Here is a 10,602-nt window from a genome sequence, read left to right as displayed (position 1 = left end):
AGAGCGATGTAACCTGCCAGTTAGTCCAGGCTCGATCCCGAGTAGCTCCGTTAAAGAACATAACTATCCCTCGTCTAGAGCTTTTGGCATGTTGCATTGGAGCAAGGTTAGCAGAATCCGTCAAAAAGGATCTGAAACTCGAAGATGTAGAAACTCACTACTGGACCGACTCCATGGATACCTTATATTGGATTAGAACTGACGTACCATGGGGTACATTTGTGGAAAATAGAGTCAGAGAAATCCGAAGATTATCTTGCCCGAATTCATGGAAATTTGTTCCTGGAAATAAAAACATCGCTGACTTACCATCACGTGGTTGCTCAGCAAAAACTCTTCTGCAGTCTGAATGGTGGAATGGTCCTGATTTTCTAAAAGAACCTGAAGAAAGGTGGCCAAAGAGCGAAATATTGCCAAATATCGATACAATCAATGCAGAAAAAAGAAAGACTATAGTTACTGCTACTAACGTAAAGGAGAGTGAAAAATTTTACAACAAGTACTCATCTTATTTGAAATTGTTGAGAATAACCGGATGGATTTTTCGATTCACTGAAACCATTGGAGAACTCAACAATAAAGAATTGAAAAATGCTGAGAAAATAATTCTGAAATGTGTCCAAAAGGATGCTTTTGCCAACGATGGAAATAAGAGACTGAATTCTTTGAAAACAATTATTGATGATGAAGGACTGATCAGAATTAAAACTAAGGTATTTATGAGAGAAGATGATTTTAATTTCCGTCTTCCAATAGTTCTTCCCTCAGATTATACTGTGGTTAAAAATCTTATTTATTGGAAGCATAAGCAATTAGGACATTGTGGAATTCAGTTACTGATGTCTACATTACGTGAAGAATTTTGGATCTTGAAAAGTCGAAAACTATAAGAAATGCCATAAACTCTTGTGTCATCTGCAAACGTTTTCATTCTAAACCTCCCAATGTACCAGATGGTCTTTTGCCAGCAGATAGAGTGAAGGATGCAGCCATCTTTGAAATTGTAGGTGCTGACCTGGCTGGTCCCCTCATTCTGAAAGATGGTCAAAAAACTTGGATCTTGATGGTGACTTGTGCTATATTTAGGGCTGTTCACTTAGAACTCTTATCATCCCTCTCTACTGAAAACTTAATTTTGGGACTTAGAAGATTTATCTCACGAAGGGGAAGACCATCAGTTGTCTACACAGATAATGGAACTAATTTCGTTGGAACACAGAACCTTCTAAAAAGCATTGATTGGGAAAAGCTAAAGACTGAATCCAATCTGTCATCAATTACCTGGAATTTCATTCCCCCGTCTGCCCCTTGGTATGAGGGATTTTGGGAACGTCTAATTGGCAAGATGAAGAAAATCCTAAGAAAGGTTCTGGGTAGAACATCGTTGAATTACGAGGAAATGGTAACAGTTCTCTGTGACTGTGAAAGTGTGATGAATTCACGCCCCCTGACTTATGTGTCCGATGATGCGGAGGAGTTATCACCAATAACACCTATGATGTTCCTACAAGAAATAAGACAGGTGGGTGTTGCAGATTTCGATATTTTAGATCAAGAAAAATTCAAAAAACGACTTGCATACAGAAATGAAATCTGTCAAAATCTTCGAAAGAGATTCAGAACGGAATATCTTGGTCAACTTCGAGAAACTTCTTCAAAGACCAAAACTTCAGAAGCTCTGTAAGTTGGGGACATTGTGATAATTTGGAATGACAATGCAAGCAGAATTCAGTGGCCTCTCGGGCGTATTTTAAAGATTTTGCCAAGTAAAGATGAACTTGCCCGAACTGCTAAGTTGCAAACCAAATCCGGAATCATAATCCGTCCTTTGAGAAAACTTTGTCCTCTTGAAGTCAACAAAACAACTGAAGAAAAATTGACGGAACAACTAAAGAAGCAAGCTCCACCTCAGTGTGCGCCTCTGCAAACTCGTGCTGGAAGACAAGTGGGTGCTCCTGATCGATTTGAACCCTGATGCTGTGACTTTTCCTTTTTTGTTTGAGTTCAGTTAGTCACTCTACTGAACTCAAGGAGGGGAGTGTTGAGAATACCTCGATCCCCCCTAGCGGACAAATACAGAAACATTCAATTACGAACTTTTTCTCCACGAGCGTGGTATAGCTTAGAATTTGTAATGAACAACGTACAACTCTTTTCATCTGTATATAGCTTTCCCTTTTTTTATCATGCTTAAATTATTAAATTTAATTCTTAAACGTTTTGTGCGAAGTATTTTTCAGCCTAAGTGTATTAGTTATCTACAGCCCAAGACCTTTGGAAGAGAATACTAGGTGAAGGCAGAACAAGAAGCCGAAACAAGGTAAGATTCCTTGTTGATATATATTGAATCATTAGAAGTCTTTGTTTAGTATTCGTTATAATTACATTTATTACATCGGCCTACCTATGTAGACACAATGAAACAAATCTCTTTTTTCGAATAAATGTAGGTGGCGCTATATGTAACTCCGGCTTCAACACATAGTATAGAGAAAACTTGAACGTACCAACTTAAAAACCTTTTTTTTTTTCAAATTTCTACTAAACTATTCACAGTATGATTATGCAAATTCACATGAAAGTGTAAACAAATAATGCTAATCTACGTATGTCTCACAAAAGAAATTTGACAAAAAAAAAAAAAAGTTATTAAAAATGTCCACACTACCACCGCCCCCCTTCTGTATTACTTCCATTCAACTGGAATGGTATGTTGATCTACTTAACCAAATTAGCATTTCTAATGCTAAACTGCATAAATAAAGTAAACACTTGACTAGGAAACCACATGTTTATTTTGTATTTGATATTCATTAATCATATTATAACGTCATATTTGTATTTTATGGGTATTTGGCACTATATAAAACAATTTTAAAAGTTTTGCATGTCAACAATTTTTTGATGGGTCTGGACGAAGAAGTAATAAAGAAAATATTGCGTATAACTTATCAAATTTGAGTTTAAATGAGCTGCAGGAATTTCTTATAAAATTTTTAAAGAAAACAGATGAAAAGTCGGTGGTTTATTTTGTGTTAGTATTCGAAAACCACCGACTTTTCCCCTGCCTTTATAAGAAATCATTGGTAAATTTATAAGAAATTCTTAGATAACTATAAAAGTAATTAAAAACATAGTAAAGTTATAAGAAATAAACTTTGTATAAAATGACCTTATTATCTGGAAAATTAGCCGAAACTACATAAACTCAATATTTGAAAGTTAAACGTAATTTTTTATTTATAACTTTTTTGTGCAGACCCATAGAAATATTATTGTTTTTTTTATTAAATGTTTCAATTATTTTTTATTCTTTTATTTTATTACTATATTCAACCCTTTCGCACCGGAAGGGTCATGTATTGTCCCAGACAGGAAAAATTTTGATATTACAGCTGGGACAACATGGGTCCCAGATACTGAATAACATCTAGGACATGAAATAACGCCACGTTGGGCCTCCAAACTGATTCTAAGGCTGTCTCAATATATTTCCATAATTTTCTCATCTTAATCGTATCCGATCTAATCAAGCGAACGACAACTCTCAAGGTTGCTCAGTTGATAATTCTCATTTCTTACTTAAATTTATTCATTTCTTTCTAACATTTGCCCGTTGCATTTTTACACGAAATTTTTCAGATAAATTCTTCAGAAATTTTTCATTTTCTTTCCTTCTTCTGATGAAGGGTCGAAATGAGTCGAAAGAGAATTTATCTTGACAACAAGTTGAGACAGCTCGCTTAAATTAATGACTCTTCTGAAACTGAAAACTCTTGAGTCCTCATTAAAGATTAGAGGAAAGCAGCGAGAGCTGAGTCTACATTAGTGGTTTATAAATAAATATGTTAATAAAAATGTACATGAAAATGTTAATAAAAAAACGTTGTCTGAAATATACATCAAAATGTTAAGTGACATGTCCATAAAAACGAGCTATTGACTCTAGAATTCAGGCCGGGACATACCCTGTCCCGGGTTTCAGATGCTTTGGGTTAACTGTGGAACATATGCTGTCCCATAAATGAAGCTTGTGAAATCATTGTTGTTGATGGTGCACTGTTATGGGGACGTTTATGCGTCTCCAAGATCTTCAACTCTTTAGGCATAAAAGCTATTTTATCTATTAATCGCTTGGAAGAGAAATAACCATATATGGCAACGTTACTTTTAATAAGTAGCGAGTAAAAGTACAAGTATTTTTAAAAAATGTAATGAGTAAAAAGTAAAAAGTTCTTATTTTAAAAAGTAACGAGTAAAAAGTAAAAGTACAAGTACTAAACAAAAAAAGTAACGATTTAAAAGTACATTTCTAGGAAATCGAAAATTCAAAGTAACCTGAAATTTTATTGAATAATATTCTTATGCTCTTTAATGTTTTTGCAAAAATTTTATTTATTTAATTATTTTTAATTTTGAAAGTTATGGATATTTAATTTAATTTATTATTAATTTAATTTATTTTTAAATTCGGAAGAATATTATAATGTAATTTTGTAATATAATCGTATAATATAATTTTAAAATCAAATATAATTTTAATATCAAACTTTTTACGGATTTGCACGAAAAAGAAATTTTATCTATTGATTTTAATTTTTAGTTTATTATTTTCATTTATTTAAATTACCATTGATTTAAAATTGTTTCACTCTTTAGAAGAGCGTTTTAAAAGCACAAACATAAACAAAGCAAACACGGGGTTTCAGATAGCTTTGTGAGCTTTGAGCTAGTAAAAAATAATTGAATGTGCAGTATAAGTTGTAACAGAAGGTATTTAAACGCGAAGTTAGCTGTGAATGCATATATATTGCACATTAATTTTATAAATTAAAAGAACATAAAAAAAAAATTTCAATTTAACTTTTTTTTTAGAAAGCTTATCGAGTTTTAGAAAAAAGTTACGATTTCAATCGATATTTCCGTTACAAATACTTGTACTTTTTCCCTAAAAAAGTAACGAAAGTACAAGCAACAGTACTAAATTTAAAAAGTAACGAAGTACAAGTAAAAGTACGTATTTTTTACTTGTACCGGCGGTACAAGTAACGAAAGTAAAAGTACTGCCATATATGGAAATAACTGAATATGGTAATGGGGCGCACTCAGTCGGAAATTTTTGCCGTATTGAAAGGGTAATGCATACAAAGAGTTGTCTCAGTCTTTTATAATGAAAAAAAGTTAAATGACTTCCTTACATTCAGATTTTGCATCTTCATAAATCTATCAAAATACCAATAGGTACTTACGTGCTGACTACCTCGGTAATTTAAGAAAGGAAACGATTTGTTGGGACTTTAAGAAATAATTCTAGTTAACTTACACATTAGCAAGATAATTTGTAGAATAAATCATTTCTACACAGTAGCAGTAACACAAGTAATTTGTTACAGCTTTGTTACGATATTTTAAGAAATCATCCTAGTAAATCTGCACATTAGAAAGATTATCTGTAGAAAAACTGATTTCTACAGTGTAGCTGTAACACAAGAAATTTGGTTATCTTATTAATACTACAAAAAAGGGGGGAATGTCTGAAAAAATTACCTTACTGTATGGTAAGGACATTTCTAGTGAACAAAAACCATAATTCTAGTTAATAAAACCAAAATATACGGTATTTAAACCATTCATTTGGTAATTTTTTTCGCTCGTTTGGTCACGGTTTACCGGAAATTCTAGTTTTTAAAATTATAGTTCTTATTACTACACAGTTAGTATAATATACAAAACTAAAAAGTAAATTTAACCTAATGTTTTTATTTTTTATTTTGTTATGCTCTGAGGTATCATGATCTAAAATAATCATTTTTTACAACATTTACCAAACTATATATTATATATTATGAAATCATATTTTATTGTTAATTTTGCCAAAATCATTATCGAAACACTACGGTAAAAACTACCGGTTGGTATTTTGAACTTTTTGGTATTCCCATAGAGTAAAAAACACGGCAAATTTTACCGTGTTATGGTATTTTTAACCACGCTTTATTTTCTCAGTGTACTATTTCAGTCAACTAAAACTGTTAGACATAAATTTAAGAAAAATATTATTTTTATGCCTTTTCAATTATTCTAATATTTTTGCGTTTCAAAAATTATACCAAATGATAACACTTGAACTAAAATGGTTAAAAGCTGAGTTTTTACAGAAAACGTTAAAATGAGAACTGTTTACATTTATTTATTATGTTTAGATTTATTTATTACGTTCATTAATGTAATAATGTTTATTAAATAACTATAACTCACTGTATTATTTCCTGATTGACACTGTTCTGGACCAATTCTGTTATTATTTCGCATTTCTGAAAAATAAAATATACTTTTATAGCATACGATTATAGCATGCATTCATGCTACTGTATTTTAAATGTAATATATCATTTAAGACTTACTAAAAATAATATAAATATATCAAAATAAATATAAGATGGTTAATTATTTTCTCTTAATAATATATAACTTTCAATTTTTTGCCAAAATGGTCAAACAAACATACACATTCTCTCTAACTAATATTCGAGCGAAAAAAGGCATTATTAATGCCTGGTGAATCACTATTGAGGAAGGTAAAATCGTAGCAAGATGCTCCATTCAACATAGTTGTTTACCCAGTTCAGGGAGAATTAGGAAGCCTAATGTGACAGGTCATGAAATGTTTAAACATATGTTCTACATTACCCCACTGCAGCTCGCAAAACAAAAAACGAGCTATCCTGATTAACTTTTGATCTAATGATCGAATCTTCACATTCTAGAATTCAATCTTAATGGTTCAAAGAGGTGACCTCAAATATACTGAAATATTGACTATTTTTAAAATTACGAAATTAGAGACAAAAACGTATTTCCTCAGAGAAAGTATAACTTTTTTTCGACGATTTTAAACACATAAAATATAAGGGCTAACCGTAATCCCAAAAATAGGTTCCCAACAGTTTGATCAAAATACCGGTCCAAAATTTGAACCCCTTGATGTTAATTTTACTTTTCGCATATTTCGAAATATCTCGAAAAATTTTTAAGCGAATTGGAAAATTTTTGCACAAATTTATAAAATTCGTTTATTTAAATATAATATATTAAACTGTAAGATATGTAGTTTATTACATCATTATAAAAAATGGAATTTTAAGGGACAAACAAAATTTGAGCGAAATCGATCAAATACTTTATCAGAAATCTTATTTTGAAAAAGTCGTATTTTTAGAATCTGATTTCTCCGGAAATATTTGACTAATTGTGCTCTAAATTTCTAATTTGTCATGTAAAAATACATTCTTTAAAATAATGTCAAAAGTTGCATAATTTACAATCCAATTTTTTTCCACTGCTATTTAATAAAACAATAAAAAATAATAAAGGCTTACAAAAATTCATTTTTTGCTAGGACTTATCAGTGGTTAAAAAAATTTTATATTTGTGCGCTAAATTTTTTCAATTTTCTTGAAACGTTCTCCAGATATGGTTAAATCAAAAAAGCTATTATTTCCCACTGCTATTTAATAAAGCAAAAAAAATAATAACAATAAAGGCTTACTCAAATTCTCCTTTTTGCGTGGATTTATCAGTAGTTAAATTAATTTTATATTTGTGTGCAAAATTTTTTTAATTTTCTTAAAAAGTTCTCGAGATGTGGCGAAATCAAAAAAAAAAATTATCAGTTAAGGGACCAAACTTTCAACCACTCTCCTGACAATACTGACCATATATCCCAGCTTGCTCCTATCCCCTATATTTTGGGGGTCGGAAATCCACATTCATCGAGAGAGAAAAAAACTATGTTTATTCAGAGAAAGTACTGTTTTGGGCCTGATTTCGTAACTCAATACATCGTCTGCACTAATTAGGTCACTCCTCCTGCCATTGAGTCCTAGAACGTGAAGATACCTGCAATAGATCAAAGCTATTCAGGGTGGTCCAGTTTTTATTTTGCGCATTGTATACAACGTTAAACTTGAATGAGTCAGGAAAGTGTGGAAATAAGCTACTCCGTGAGCTCGAAACACTGTTCTTGAAATTTCCAGAATAGTTGCCAAACTTAAGTAGGAAATATACAATAATGTTCAAAAACTATCTGATATTATTTCAGAATCAAATCTATTATTGTTTTATTTTAATGCATAAATATAAATTATTTTTAAAAAAATTAGTCAGAACCAAATAGCTAAAATAAAAATTAAGATAGATCAAACAACTAAACCATTTTACATTGTGATGCATTTCACGTTTTGTATTCCGATAACAATTAACTAATTTTACATTACATAAATCCTTACATTAAATGCAACCGTTACATAGGTATATTTCTATATTTTACATTCTAAAAACAATCAATCAGTTTTACATTACATGATTGAGAATGGCTTCTACGCAATGATGACATCTATATTTTGCATTCTACCAACCTTATCACATAAAAAAAATTGCTGCTACGGAATAAGCTATTTTTTATTTAATTTACTGAAACTTTAAAAGTGTTCCAATCTTAAACAGTACAAAAATCATTTTAACACGCATTTAAAATAACTTACCTTCAAACATATCGTGCATTAATTTACCATAAGTGGCACACTCTGGATACAAGGGTAGCATGATCAATCCACCAGCACCTCCTGGAGCAACAGCTCCTACTGGACCTTCGGCGCCTCCTGGACCAACTGGGCTACCTGGACTACCTGGTGGTCCAGGAGTACCAGGAGAACCATTAGGATGACCATATCCTCCCTGGCCACCATAGCCTCCTGGACCACCAGTGCCTCCTCGACCACCAGGGCCTCCTGGACCACCTGACCCTCCTGGACCACCAGGGCAATTAGGAAAACCAGTTCCTCCCTGGCCACCAGTGCCTCCTGGACCACCAGTGCCTCCTGGACTAGCAGCGCCTCCTGCACTACCGGCGCCTCCTGGACCAGCAGGGCAACCTGGACTACCTGGTGCTCCAGGAGAACCAGGACTACCACCTTGACCTTGTACTGTTACAAGGATTACCACTGTGATCAATAAAACGGCGAATATGAAACACTTCATGTCGAGACAAAAGGAAACATGCAAAAGTATGCTTTATATAGCAATAGTTCGATGCTGTGTGTATACTTCCTGCGACGTATCTGATTCATAGATAAATTATTAACAACACGCGCTGTCGAAACAACACGTTATCAGTAAGATTCCAGACTCGCGCTGCCGAAACAACACGCGCTGTCGAGAATTTTCTTCTTCTTTTATGTAAGAAGAAGCAGTAAGATTAAGAGTATAAGCAAATGTAAACATAATAGTTGGATACACGTGTTGAAGTGATAGACAAAAACTTTTTACTTGCGACTTCCTCATAAGTTCATTTCTTATATTATTTCAGAAGTTTAGAAGTTATTGATTAGAGGTTTTCTCTTGAATAAATTTCGCTTGTGTTTGAAACAATAACATAATAATATTTGCTATCTAAATAATGAATTCGAAATATTATTGCGGATGAAAACAAATTGATCTTATTACATTACTAGCTGGATGCCCGTTCTAAGTACGGGTTGAAAAAAAAGTAAATAATCATTAATTTAATACAGAGCAACATTACAAAATCATGTACAAATATGAAAGACATATATAAACACAATTAATACAGCTAGAATAATTTAATTTTTATTTATTTATTTATTATTATTATTTGTCCTTTTCGGTTGCTTTACGTTATTAGATAAAGAAAAACCAAGAATAATTTTTTTACAATTTTATTTATTTCCAATGTACAGTCCGCAAAAAAAAAAGATATCACCCTGAATAACTTTCGTTCTAATGATCAGATTTTCACGAACTAAAAGTCAATCTTAATGGTTCCCGGGGGTGACCTCAAATATGCTAATTAATTAGTGCTAACTATTAATTAAGTTACAAAATCAGACACAAAAACGTACTTTCTCTGATAAAACATTTTTTTTTTACATATTTGGAATCTAGACACTTGAATTAGGGGGGTAGACAAAATTTTGAAAAAATTAGATTGTAAATTGGGTAGCAATAAGGGTTTATATATTTGGCGATAGTCCAGAAAACCGCCAATAAGCAACCTAGTAAAAGAACTTTGAATGTAAAAAAAAATGAAATAATGTTCTGTGATTGCTGGGAGAGGTTTAATTAATTGTTAATAGAAAATATCTCGAAGTTTCAAGGCAATAGACAATTTTTAAGCTGATTTCTGTCCAAAAAGCAAAAAAAAATTTTATATCTCCTTTGAAAAGGAAATTTGAATTGATTTAAGAATTATTTATGATTTTTTAATTTTTTAGAATTTAAATACATGAACTTTTTATCTGATATTATTTAGATATGTTGTTTTTGCTATATTTATTTGAGGATTTCTTACTAAAATCAAATTGACATAACTTATTATAGCTATATACAAAATTTTAGGGATAATTATTTTTACAGATTTAATCGAGTCTTAAGAAACAAAAAGTGCTTCAAAAATAAAATGTAGATTGTATAGTAATTCTAATACACATTCACAAGGTTTTCTATAATTTACGATATTTCTTTTTTCTATAACTCAAGGAATTTCTGAATGTTAAGTGGCATTTTAAAAACATTGAAACATGT

General features: G+C 31.6%; 2 protein-coding genes across 4 annotated transcripts in view; both read right to left on the bottom strand.

Annotated features, from left to right (window-relative positions):
* The window catches only part of LOC107449866 (cuticle collagen 2-like), a 22,359-nt gene extending 12,001 nt beyond the window's left edge, over window positions 1-10,358 (bottom strand). Inside the window, exons 1-2 of the mRNA XM_043056193.2 lie at window positions 8,544-10,358; window positions 6,259-6,314 (exon numbers count right to left, since the gene is read on the bottom strand). Coding sequence (XP_042912127.1) covers window positions 6,259-6,314; window positions 8,544-9,039 — 552 coding nt within the window. The 5' untranslated portion in view covers window positions 9,040-10,358. The remainder of the gene's footprint in view (window positions 1-6,258; window positions 6,315-8,543) is intronic.
* LOC122271244 (cuticle collagen 2-like) overlaps window positions 1-10,602 on the bottom strand; it is a 120,150-nt gene that overhangs the window by 95,757 nt on the left and 13,791 nt on the right. The window lies entirely within an intron of this gene.

This window comes from Parasteatoda tepidariorum, chromosome 10, assembly GCF_043381705.1.
Source record: "Parasteatoda tepidariorum isolate YZ-2023 chromosome 10, CAS_Ptep_4.0, whole genome shotgun sequence".
NCBI lineage: Eukaryota > Metazoa > Arthropoda > Arachnida > Araneae > Theridiidae > Parasteatoda > Parasteatoda tepidariorum.
This window is presented reverse-complemented; position numbering and strand designations above follow the sequence as displayed.